At 41.9% G+C, this 13,143-nt stretch overlaps 1 protein-coding gene across 14 annotated transcripts in view; it reads left to right on the top strand.

Moving 5' to 3' along the window:
• Positions 1-13,143, top strand: part of plekha6 (pleckstrin homology domain containing, family A member 6) — a 94,576-nt gene that overhangs the window by 60,608 nt on the left and 20,825 nt on the right. For 13 of the 14 annotated variants that reach the window (XM_037490774.2, XM_037490778.2, XM_037490772.2 and 10 more), the window contains 10 exons: positions 1,272-1,755; positions 2,231-2,317; positions 3,654-3,707; positions 7,599-7,670; positions 8,045-8,125; positions 8,440-8,589; positions 9,152-9,247; positions 10,484-10,595; positions 10,701-10,831; positions 12,191-12,355. In XM_037490774.2, coding sequence (XP_037346671.2) covers positions 1,272-1,755; positions 2,231-2,317; positions 3,654-3,707; positions 7,599-7,670; positions 8,045-8,125; positions 8,440-8,589; positions 9,152-9,247; positions 10,484-10,595; positions 10,701-10,831; positions 12,191-12,355 — 1,432 coding nt within the window. The remainder of the gene's footprint in view (positions 1-1,271; positions 1,756-2,230; positions 2,318-3,653; positions 3,708-7,598; positions 7,671-8,044; positions 8,126-8,439; positions 8,590-9,151; positions 9,248-10,483; positions 10,596-10,700; positions 10,832-12,190; positions 12,356-13,143) is intronic. The other variant, XM_037490776.2, reaches the window with a different exon arrangement.

Here is a 13,143-nt window from a genome sequence, read left to right as displayed (position 1 = left end):
GATTTTAGGGACTTCAGTGGATTCTTAAATTTGTAAAACATTGGAAACACAACATGAAATGGTCTTACAAAGCATTCACATACATATACAGAAATTACTTAGCATAAGGCCATCATGACTTGACTGAATAGCTAGCGTTTAAACTAGTTTTAAAATTGCCATCGAAGGAAACCGTAGCAAACCGTAGTCAACTTTAATCAAATACAACTTAATTTCCCAACAACAAAATTGCGGCTAATGAAATTGCTGAGTGGCTAGTAGTGGAAAACCACTAGTCCCAGTGGCTAGTGAGCAAAAATGTTAACGTAAAATGCTGGTTATAATTAGGGCCGGGACTTTAGCGCGTTAATTGCGATTAATATGAATTAAGATTAATTAATTACACATAAAAATAACGCATTACACATTTTTTACGCATTTTTACACTTTTTTTTGCACCGCGGAACGTTTCTCACTGGATGAGTTTCGGGGGGACCGATTATACTGGAGCACCAACTAGCGTTCATGACTTCAGACAACAACAAACCATAGTGAACATGAACGAAGAAGCTGATGAGACCGTGTCGGGTGGCCCCGTGAATGGGAAATCTTATTATAATAAACACACGGATGGAAGCGTCGATAAGAGCGTGGTTGTGTGCAAGCTACCCAACAAGGAATTCGCATCGAGCCTCAAGTATCACCTCAACGCAAAACAATTAGCAGCTAGCGTGGACGTCAGCCCCACTCCGGGTACAAGGACCCACACCCAACCCACCCTGCACCAGATGACTGGTTTAAGGACCAGGGTAACTAAGACCACGTCTGAAAAAATAACCAATGTTCTGAATGTACTTGAAAGTATTGGTCTACTTAAAAAAACATAGTTTACAGAAGGTCTACTTACCTATAGGCTACCTGAATTTCTGAAAGTACTATATTTCTAAATATGCTATTGCTACACTGGAATTGGTTGAATAAAAAAAAAATCCATGTGAAAAAAATAACTTCTCACTGTTCTCAGGTCATATATTTGTATGTATAATATATGCGATTAATTTCGATTAATTAATTACAAAGCCTCTAATTAATTAGATTAATATTTTAATCGAGTCCCGGCCCTAGTTATAATACAACTGGCCTTCCTCAAATGCATAATTTCATTTCAGGTTTCAATTTATACACTGTACACACACATATATATATATATCTATATATAGATATATATCTATATATCTACTGCTGTTGTTTTAACACCCACAGTAATGACTTTCTATTTTCATGACTTCCAGCCCATCTAGTTACTTTCCAGTGAACCACGGGGTGTTGGAGGACTACTTTGGCTACCCAGGTGGTGCCCCATACGTGGAGGAGTACCCTCTTTACCCGCCAGGAATGCGACCTGACAGTATCTGCTCTTTCTCTGCTTTGGGGGGATGCAACCGACGCTGGACTGTTGAGGAAAAGCGTCACTCACTGAGAGACCCATCCCATCTGTATGGATCTCCTATGCCCAGGGACCAATGGGGGCCCACATACCGTGGTGGAATAGAAACATCAATGAGATGTCTGTCCATCCAGCCACGCTCCAGGTCTGTACCCAGGTCACCATCGTCATCATCAGGGGGGCCTTACTCACCAGTATCCCCCAACTTTGCTTCGCGGGCTGGATCCCCATCTGGCTGCGTCAATCGATTTCCAGGAAGGATGAGGGAGGATGTGATCTATGCTGATACATCAGTCTACAGCCTGAGGGGATCCCTTAGCCCATCAAAGGTATAATAAAGTTTAGATTTTTGGTAGTAAATTCCATGAAATTCAACAATGCTTAGAATTAGGGGTAAAAATTGAGACATCTTCAAATAAAATTTTAGAAACCCAATCATTTGCAATACAAAAACCTTTTATCAGTTTTATCAGACCTTCAGACCCTGGAAACAACATGTTCAGACTGTGATTCAAACTGTAGTAGGCGCCATAGAGCACTGTACGCGAAAACCACAGGTCACAGGATCAGTTCCTCAGACTATTATTGTTAGTGAGTGGAGCAGCCGTACCACCCCCCAAATGCTTCATGGTTGACACGCCAATACTGCCCCCCCCCCCCCCCCCAATTGTTGGCTTTAATTAATCCGTTTATATATATATATATACTTATATGATGTACACCGTGACCAAATTCATCTGACGCCACTCTAACAACTTGAATTATTTCTTCCTTCCATTCCATTGCTTCCACTCCCTCCTACAGTATGACTGCCCTGGTTATAGGAGGTCCTTAAGCCAAGGAGTATACAACTACAACTACCCTGTAACCCCTTCCATCCACAATAAAATGGTATGTGCCACTAATGTGCTGTAAAACATATCCATCTACTGGATTAGATACATAATCATACACAGTCCTGAGTGCTAGGCACAGTCTACAGTAGTTATGGCATTATGGCATTGGTTTGTGTAGCTTTTCTTTGGGCTTTATTCTGCAGATCTATATATCAGTACTTACCCTGTACTGATATGTGTCTAGTTCTTTTCTATCCTCAGATCCTCCATGTCCTCCTATCCTATCTCTAAATCCGTACAGAGACTGTTGTTGTCTGGATATTTGCATGAAAGATTACATAATAATAAGAGAAATGATGACTTCCAAAAGGCCCATGAAGTTTTGTGCGCATCAAGCCACTGTGATTGCATTTTCAATTATTAGTGAAACATTACCAATTCCTTCGGCATTCAATGTAAATTTCAAACATTGATCCCAAATCACCCATTCTAATTCTAGATATTAGACAAAAGAACAGTTAAATAAATTGTTTTTAGTCAGAAATTGTATGCAATTGAATGCATTTAATTCTTCCCAGGAGCTGTGAACCTGTCAGCCGTATGGCCCCTCTTACATTTCAGTATGCCCAGGACATAGAGACCACAAGGGATATATATACACAGATATATACTTTTATTTTTAGTAAAATGGAGAAATAATTTAAATTTAAAACCACAGTCCTTTAAACCACATATGTCAAACTCGTGGCCCACAGGGCCACATACGATCCAGTGCGGCCTGTCGCCGGAGTGCATCCCCCGGGTGACAGCCGGTCGAATCGGCAGCGCCACCCCCCGTCAGCCATTTGCCAGTCGGAACGTCAGTGCACACTCCCCCCCGTCAGCCGAAACCGATCGTCACTGGACCGAGTTCGGTCGAAGTGGGCAGTATCTGGCCCGACCCTGAAATGAGTTTGACACCCCTACTCTAAACCGTCACACGTCCGATTTGTAACAATCCAAGCTCTGTGCTGCGAAAGCTGTTGCGGGCCTGCTCATTTGGTCCGTCGCCATCGCCCCTACCACTCCATTCTGTCATTGTCCTCCTGTGTTCCATCCTCGTTCCTCCCCAATGCTGACGGCCATTGGCTTTTTAACATCCACCAATCGGTCACTCCCAGCATGCACCTGGTCCTCGCAGGTTGATTTGTAATTAACTCCAGGTGGAAGAAATAGAGTCCTTTGTCAAGTCTGTATAGGGGGACAGCAGTCCCTGTAAGACACAAAAATCATGCAACAGAAAAAAGGTTATTGAGCTTTGCTTTGCTACTGTGTCCACGCAAAACTTCTATCTGTACAGTATGGTTCCATATGATTTCCATGTGTGTTGCTGTTGCTGCTGCTTGACACAGGAGGACATATTGGACCTTCAGCTCCAGCACAACCTGGATTATTTAGACCAACAGGTAAGAGGATCATCACGGATTGCCATTACATACTGTATTACACATGCTGATTCTCCCAGACAATGTCTGTTGCATATAGTTGAATTTCCTATGTTTCTTCTTTACTTAAAAAGATCCATGCCCATGAAGTAACTTTAAAAAATATAATTTGCTTAACCCAAATTCAGTCCCCTGGTGTTTTGGTTATTGTGAACTGAATCTTCAAGTGCACAAGTAAAGCTGCTCAATTGGCTGAATGGCGGAGCGCCCATCCTTTAACAACAAAGCTCTGTTCAGGGAGAGTCCCACAATTTTAGACATATTCCGTCTAAAATTTTGAATTTGGAACTAAGTCAGCCAGTTGGCTTGGATAAAAGCTGGTCCAGTATTTAGTATTTAGTCCAATTTATGACCATTAAAAAGGCCTATAATTTAGTACTGGGAAAAACGCGTTTATAGACCTACCAGTCTACAGTCCTGGTCTTGTGTGGCCCATACTGTCAAACAGAAAGTCAAACAAATTGTTGATCATTTTGTTCTTCATCATTACATCAGTTGAAGTTAATTAGCGTAGTTTCGGGAGCAGGACCGAAAAAAGGACAACGCGCCTCTCTAGGACGACGATGACAACTCCACAAAGGACATAAACAAACCACTACGAAGTACGAGTGTAACTCCAATAGCATTTACACGAAACAAACACCTCTTTCCCCCTCAATGAGTATGGCAACCACCCGCAACATGCATTCCAAAATCTTACTCCCGCCCGACTCATCGCTTCACAACCTGCGGAGCTACAACAGTTCACCCGACGATTCATCAACAAACTCCGGTTCACCTTACCTTTCAACAAACGCCGCAGCAGCTCTTCAACGCAATCACCCACGAGGAAGACGCCAGCTTCACAACCTCGCCCGAACTATTCCGGACGCATTCTCTCTATTTAGAGACGTGATCGCTTCCCGATACCCGAACCGGCAACAGAAGCTGGACAACTACTTACCAATCATTCTCAACCTCGCCCTCCGTTTCGGAGGCAACGGTTTCTATCAGTACCACATCCACTTTGCCTCACAAGCCGCCGCCGATTTACAACAATTCAATGAAGGCACATACTGGGGCGTCATTGACAACGCCGCATTTTTGCCGCCCAGGCAGCCACCCCCTGCCCCTTGTGCCAGGCTCCATCCCACCCAGCCAGCTCCGGTTCCTTCCCTGCCCACCTCAACATGGAGAAAGCACACAAACCTTCAGTTTTCTCGCCTAGCACCCCCGACCCCCTCTACACCCCCGAAGCCGAGACCAGTCACCTCATCCGTATTAATTCCTGTATGTAAGCGGCACCGACAGAAAGGGCAGACCCATATTCCTCCATGGAGGTTGTCCTATCTGCAACAACTTCAACGAAAACGGCTGCACTCAATCTTCACCGCTCCTTTTGCGGCGGAACCCATGTGCGTCCGGCATGCCCACATAACCCCACATGACCAGATCTTAGCAAACATCTTTCAACACCTCTCAAAATCACAGCCCTAGCAGCAGCTAGGAAACCACCCCGATCCAATTTTCGTGCAGTTCCTCATCAACGGCCTTAAAGGCTTCCACCCGGGACTCGTCACACAACCGTCCACCCTTTGCAATTGCAAAAACCTTCAGTCAGGCCTGAGAGAACCAGCATCAGTTGACCAGCTCCTCGCCAAAGAAGTCGAAGAAGGTTTCCTGATCGACCCATTCACACAACCACCGTTCCCTAATTACCGCTTAAACATCTCTCTGCAACTCACGGCAGCACCATAGCATCAACAGCCTGATTCAAAGACTTCACTACGACACCATTAACCACGCCATAGCCCTCATCAAACTCGCCGGGAAGAAGTCATGGTTAGCAAAAGCAGACATCACCAGCGGGTTTAAAGTTCTCCCTATCCACCCTGACCTTTGGCGTTTCTTCAGCATTCAATGGCAGCCAAGAGACACCTTGGGCTGCAAAAGCAGCACATGATGTACATCTGTATACGGATGCTGCTCCCTCAGTTGGTTTTGTGGGCTTCTACAATGGAAGATGGTTTGCAGAAAAATGGCCTCCCGAGCTAGCAAGAAACTGCCTAACAACCTCCTCGGCACTATTTGAAATTTAGTGGTCCGGCAAGTCCATTATCATCCACTCCGAACTCTTTACCGTAGTTGACATAATAAACAGGGCGCTCTAACGCACCGACAAGAATCTGAATCCCAATGTTGTAATAATAGAGTAGGGCTGCAACAATGAATCGCTGAAATCAATAAAAAATCTTTTATTAAAAGTATTGGCAACAAATTTCATCAATTTGTTGTGTCAAGCAATTATTACGTCACTCAATGAGTTGTGGAGATGCGCTTGGAGCAAAAATAAAAAAATAAACAATTGTAGTAGGTCAAACTAACCTTAGGAAAAAGTTAAATTTAATGTCTGATTTAAATTGAGTTTAGAACTTTATTTCACTCCGAAACATTTCGCACTGCTCGTGACCATGCTCTAACCGAGATTCACCGGGGAGTTATTCTAAACATGCACTTGCATCATTCAATATACCCATAACCTAAAGGTCATTGTGCACAATAAACAGATTTCACAGTCAAAGTTAAATTTTTTTTTTAACATCACTTTCTCAGTATGTCCACTCACAGTTCACCGTTTTACACTTTCAGTTCAAAATGGTCGAGCCACGACCCTCCCTGTGTATTGAACCGTTCCTAAAATGGACATTACCGCCCCGGACACGTTGCTGTTCGTTGAGAATCTGGAGTCACATGTGGCAAGCAGAAGAGCTGCGGGCACATCAAGGGCTGTAGTGGCGAGACGGCTGACTGTCCTTGTTTACTGGCGTGTTGAAGCGCCCGACGTTGGCGACGAGCTAACCAAGGTTCTAACGTTAGCTGCCTAACCACTCTTCAATAGCCAGCGAGGAGATCCCGCCTCACACCATAACGAGCTATACTTTTTCTAACAGCGGATGATCTTCAGACCACTGCAACCGCCATTCTTTCCGTGACTCGCACCCTAAACCTAAAGCAGTTCGAGCTAAACTTGCAATATGCAAAATATGTCCACACTTTGGGTGTACCCCTACACAATGTGAGTTTGCAGTTGTTTTAGAATGAAGGGTTGGATATAAAAGCTTTCTAATCCTTTTTTTAAAATTAGATTCATCGATTAATCAAAAAAATAATTGACCGATTAATCGATTACCATAATCATTAGTTGCACCCCTAGAATAGAGCACAAGAACCAAAGACCGACTGTGATGTTTACAAATGCATTATTGGTATATCAACATTTTTTGATACCTTAGGCTAAATAATGACTACGGGTTTATTCTGGCTCCACCTAATTGATTTTTTTTTGTGGAAAATGAATCCCATTTAATCATCTAATAACCATTAGATCATGTTTAATTGATGCAGATGATCTTTGTGACTTCTAAATACATCAATCTTTACGTTCCTCTGAATTAGAAGTAGGGTTGCAAAATTTCACGGGAATAAACTGGAAATTCTGGGGTGATTTAACTGTACAAAGATCATCCTTGTCATAAGCAGACATGCATGCAAACATTTCTAGTAAAACTTTTTAAAATTTTAAAATTAAAAATGTATTTTTACTTTTTTTTAAATTTTGTGAGTAGAACTTTATTCATTTCTCTGAAGGTTTTCTTCCTAAACATCATCAACGTCATCCTTACATACATTACTAAATAATAAGTAATATAAAGGACGTTGACTCAATGATAACGCAGAGTGGAATCCTTCCGCACCATTGCAACCCTATTATACACATTCCATTGGTGCTTTTGTCACATTAGCGCAGTTAGTATTCATGCTTTTTATAGATTTACATCATTCAGATGGTTTGTTCAATGTTCTCTATCACAGGTTCCTCCTTTTTATGAGGTCTTCAGCAGAGAGATACATCCTACACTCAAGCTCAATGAAATGGAAACTAGTGTAAGAAACATCACTATGCATGCATATAACAGACAATAAAATAAAGTCCTGTGTGGTCATGACCAATTTCGTTTTAAATCAGGCCAACTCTATAAACAAGAGGGTTTTCCTCTGTGGAATAACTTAACTTCTACCCCATCAAACAACTTTGGGATGGTCTGGCAAACTGACATTGAGGCCATTGGCCAACATCAGCGTTCAACCTTACCAATTTGCTTTAGGCCGATACTAGGAGAGTGTAAAGCGGTACAGCAGCAGATTACAAATGACACATTCAGTTATCCCATACATGCTTAATATATTAATCTGCTTCGGGACTGATACTGTAACCATGTGTTCACACATAATAATTATATATTGTTGGTCTGACACAGAAACTCTTGAGTCGACTGTGTGAACAGAATGGAATTTGGAAAGATCATGAAGCTGTTGTCCGCAGACTGCGAATGGAAAAGGTAAATCATTCCCACAGTATTTATATAATGTGTGTGTGTGTGTGTTCAGATTCAATAACCATTAAGTATTGTTCCTCTAATTAGTTTTGAGGAAACGAAACTCATCTTGTGTAAAGATATAACGCACCCAATTTTGTCAAGACTTAAATTGTTTTGCCAACATTCCAAATACATGTACCTTTACATTAAATAAAGCTCTCATTATGTTCTAAAATTACAATGTATCATAATAGAAGCACAAGTAGCTCTTGCTTGAAATATGTCATCTAGATAATAAGTTCTTCTTTTCTTCCTCGCCATGCCTGCGGTTCCAGAACAGCCTTGAAGAAGCACTTGTGGCAACTCATCAGGAGCTGGAGCTGTACCATACCCAAGCGATGGCCCCAGGTAAACTGCGGTTGAAAAAGGACACTCTACAAAACCAGCTCGTCAACATCAGAGGACAGCTCTCCCAGGCCTCTAGTGTAAGACACTACATAAAATGTGGCTGCAATATAACAAAAACATTCGGTCTTAGTATATGTGCGTGTCTGACTTTTCAAATCCTGCACCCAGGAATGCCAAGCTCAAAGAAAGATGCTAGCTTAGTCCTTTTAGGATCAGTAGAAATAATAGGTAAAAGCCAAAGTAATAGGAGACATTTTACAATTCTATGCGTTATGGCAATCAGACAACTTGTACAATATACATTTCACATACCATCAAGTTCTTCTGTTTCACAAAAGCTGCTGTGGCAATTGGCTGTGTTTTGAGAAAGAATACTAAAACAATATCCAGAAGCATTGTAATAAGAAATGTAATTGGATCTCCGTTGTTCATGTATACTCACTTCATTCTGAAGGTCAAACGCATTAATATTTTGGGGGCAGTTTTTCTTACATTTTGAATCTGTTAGCCAATTTCAATTGATTTTGTTTTGTAAAACCCAAAATTATACATTTACCGGGCTTTACAGTGTGTACACATTACTTATGTAATAAACATTCTCTGTGAAACATTTTATTCATTTACTTGTACATTTCCTAGGCTTTAACCACTAGTCGTATGGAGTTTGAAGCATTAGAGGATGAGGCCAATGCCATTCATGGAGACCTGTGGGAGCAGCTTAATGCAGGAGGGCAGGTAAAGGTCAAAATGTAAAGCTCTGTTTATCTTTAAAGCCAAAATGCAATTTTTATGGACAATGAAAATGTGTGTCTAAATGGAGTTATAAAACCTAAAAGCATAAGACCTATGCTGAAACTTCCAAACATGATTAATAAATAGTTCATCAATATGTGCTTTAAAACGTTCATGATGAAAAATACAATCAACCTCATCAGTGACCAATGAGGATTTACACTACATGTCATTTAGCTGACGCTTTTATCCAAAGCGACTTACAATGCGTGCATTTCAACCGTAGAGATACAAACTCAGAAAAACAAGTAACAAGAAAGTACAATTTTCATCAAATAAGCAGCTTCAAATTGTGTTATAGATAAGTGCCATTATAAGTACAATTTAAGTGCTACGATTTGTTAGTGTTTTAATCAAGGTATAGTCTAAAGAGGTGTGCCTTGCGTTTTTGGCGGAAGATGTAAAGGCTCTCTGCAGTCCTGATGTCATCAGAGAGCTCATTCCACCATCTGGGAGCCAGGGCAGCAAAGAGTCGCGATCTCGCCGAGTGCTTGGTTGAAGATCAGTCGAGCTGCTGCATTCTGGATGAGCTGCAGTGGTTGAATGGCGGTACCAGGGAGACCTGCCAGGAGAGAGTTACAATAATCAAGGCGCGAGATGACAAGAGCCTGGATTAGTACCTGCGCTGCCTTCTGAGTGAGAAGGGGTCGTATTCTTCTTATGTTGTAGAGCGTGTACCTAAACGATCGTGTTGTCGCTGTGATGTTGGCACTCAGGTAAAGTTGGCTGTCAAGTGTCTAACAGATGTTCCTAGCAAAGTTGGCGTTAACACGGAGTTGCCGAAGTTAACAGTCAGGTCCTGGGTGGGAAAGTCTTTTCCGGGGAAGATAATTACTTTTTTAACCCCTTTTTTAACTACGTGCAGTTATTGTACAGCGTTTATTTGACGTTCGGGTTTGAATATTTCTTTCAATAGTTTTAGCATTAATGAAGGATTAATCGACAAAATACTATATACAATGTGTGTGAGTGGAAAAACACAATTTTAATATGGTATACTGCCATGTGCGTAGTTTGTGCACGTCTTCATATATGGTCACTGATATTTTTGCCGACAAAAAAATGTAAATCAATGGAATCTGTTCTATAGTACTTACATAATTATTAAAATGAAAGGTTATTTCTTCAATATAAAGTATTTCCATCTCATATTAATTTGTCTGTCTGGGATTTTTGCAGTGTGAACTGGTTCATAGGCACATCCAAAAAGAGTTTTGGAGAGTCCAGGATGTATTAGAGGGACTGCACAAGAATAACTCATCCAGAGGCACCGACACAGCCAAGCATAACGGTATCATACCGGTTCTGGAAAGCAATCCCATTTACTGCAAATAACCTGTATAGTCTAACAACTCTATCCCTAACCCCCCACCTGCCTTTCTTTGCCTTTCAACAGTGGCCAGCGGTGCACCAGGCTCCTTTAGTACCAATAGTCCAGCCAGTCCCCTGAGCTCAGTAAGCTTCACCAGCCCCTTCTCCCCAGTGCCCGGCACCCAGGTTTCCCCCACCAAACAGCTGGGCCCGGAGGTAAGCACCGGACATACCCAGCCAAGAACCCACCCCTATCCAAACCCAAACACTGACCCAGGCACATGCTCCAATTCTATAAACAACCCTGAAGTGTGTATGAGATCAGGCTCTCAACCCCGTCCAAAGTCCTCTATAGCACCTCATTTCAAAACTGACCCTAACCCTAGATGTCGGCCCAAAAGTCACAGGGAACCTGACACAAGTCTATACGATGACCATAAAAACACATATGATTATGAATCCACCTCTCTTCAGCACTCCCTAACTTTCCAACACCTTGAGGAGTCTTGTGGTATATTAGACACTGTGATAGAGGAATCAGTCCAAAACCTTAAATGCAGAACCAGGACAAACTTTGACCAACCAACCCAACACACTAATCAGCATTGGGGTGCAGCTCAAACCAACTCTGACCATCAGGAACTTAGTTGGTCCAATTCCAATTTTTGTAGCCAAGAAGTAAAGATGGGGCTCAGAAAAGATGTCCATCCAAACTCCCACCCATATCAATTCTCAACAGGAAACAATGGTGGCCTCAGAAATCTGCCCCCCAACAAACGCTTTTCTATGCCTGTTTACCAGATCCTGTTTCTCCAGGACTGACATTTTATCATGTCATCACAGCTCACAATATTTAACATCATCAGTGCCTTGTCTTAGAGGTGCAAGCCATGGAACCCCATTATTAAATAACTTTGGATCCATCAGATCATGCATGTTTAGGGGGTCAAGCCTCTTTCTTACCCCAACAATCAAAGGAGTAAGGGGGGGCATTGCTCCAGCGATCTTAACCAGAGTGTAGTCCGATTTAACCAGTAACCACTAGGGAATGATTCATGCAGACTAATCTTTGTCGACAAGCATATTAACCATGTCAAAGTCAAACCTTATGATTCCACATTAAATCTCTTCCACTCTGTTAATATTTTCACCAAAAACATTAAAGTTTACATGGCAAAATGTAATCACTAAATAATGTTCGTCCCCATTTACTAAAGGGAGAGTATGCTTTTGCTGCTTTACAGGCATCTGAGAAAATGCACACATCAACAATTTATTTTCTCAAATTACACTGTTTGACACAGTTGAGCTTTGGTCTGATTCACCTGAATATTTTTTGGAGTTAATGTCATGACTCTTGAGGTGGTTGAAATGTCAGTCTTTCAGAGACTGTTGTCACTTTTAACTCCTGAACATGGGATAAAGACTCCAATCCATGAAATCGTTCTCTTGAGTCATTTCTGCTCTGCACTTTGCCTGGCTTATTATCACTCCTCATGATGTGTAGCATTCTTTCTTCCACCTGTCCTTTCCCTCCTTCCTCCTTCCCTCCCTATTACCCTTATGGTCATCTAGGAAAGTGTTCCCCCAAGGCCTCCGCTTCCCAAATCCTATTACCCTTTGGAGCCCTCCCTTACCTTCCCTCCCTCTATCCCGCACCTGCCCTTTGACAGCACTGCCTGGCTACGCAGCTTGGGCATCGATGACGGTTACCTTGCTGCAGAAGATTCTCAAAAAAAGGTATTTGGGTGTTACTGCTTCCATCCTCCCCTTGCTTAACCCAGTCCTAACTATAATTGTTATCTTAAAAAACATTTATTAACCTTGTAAAACAACAGGGACCATTCATCCCAATTTTCAAGTATTTTTCAAAACTCCATTGTCACTAAGCACTCAACTGATTGCCTCTGATTTTCCGTCTGTCTAATATGAGCCCTTATTCATAGTCTTGCGAAGAATTTGTTCACATTTTAGCAATTGAACAGTTTTATAGATAATAAATATCCCACTTTAAACGAAGTTTAAGGCGAGGAGGGGAAAAACAACAAAGACGAGACAGGGACCTGGAACAACAACAACATTTACAATATCTGAATGGCATGGGGACACGACGCAACACCGGTAACATGCAATGACACGACAAGAGACTGACAGGGCTTAAATACACAGGGAGGTGCAGGTGATTGGACACTGCAGACAAACACAGGGGCAGACAGGGCAAGGCAGGAAGTGAAGTTACCCCAGGGACACACGAGACATGAAACTACAAAATAAAACAAGACGTGAACCCAAACTGTGACAATTTTCCCCCTTTATTGAAAAACAATGAAAATTGTGAGTATTATTTGGTAGAATTCTATGTGCATTCTGACCTCATGATCATATAGGCCCACATGAGTGAAATTATAGGTCATTTTGCATGTGTATATTTCTGCTGGACTATTCAGTAACTTATTTGCTGTCTTGCTTTGCCTCGTGTTGCACTTGCTTGATGTTTGACTGTTAGGAAAGTTTTTGTCAAGCCAACA

Source organism: Pungitius pungitius, chromosome 8, assembly GCF_949316345.1.
Source record: "Pungitius pungitius chromosome 8, fPunPun2.1, whole genome shotgun sequence".
Lineage (NCBI taxonomy): Eukaryota > Metazoa > Chordata > Actinopteri > Perciformes > Gasterosteidae > Pungitius > Pungitius pungitius.
The sequence above is the reverse complement of the archived record's forward strand: the minus strand, read 5'-3'. Positions and strand labels throughout refer to the sequence as shown.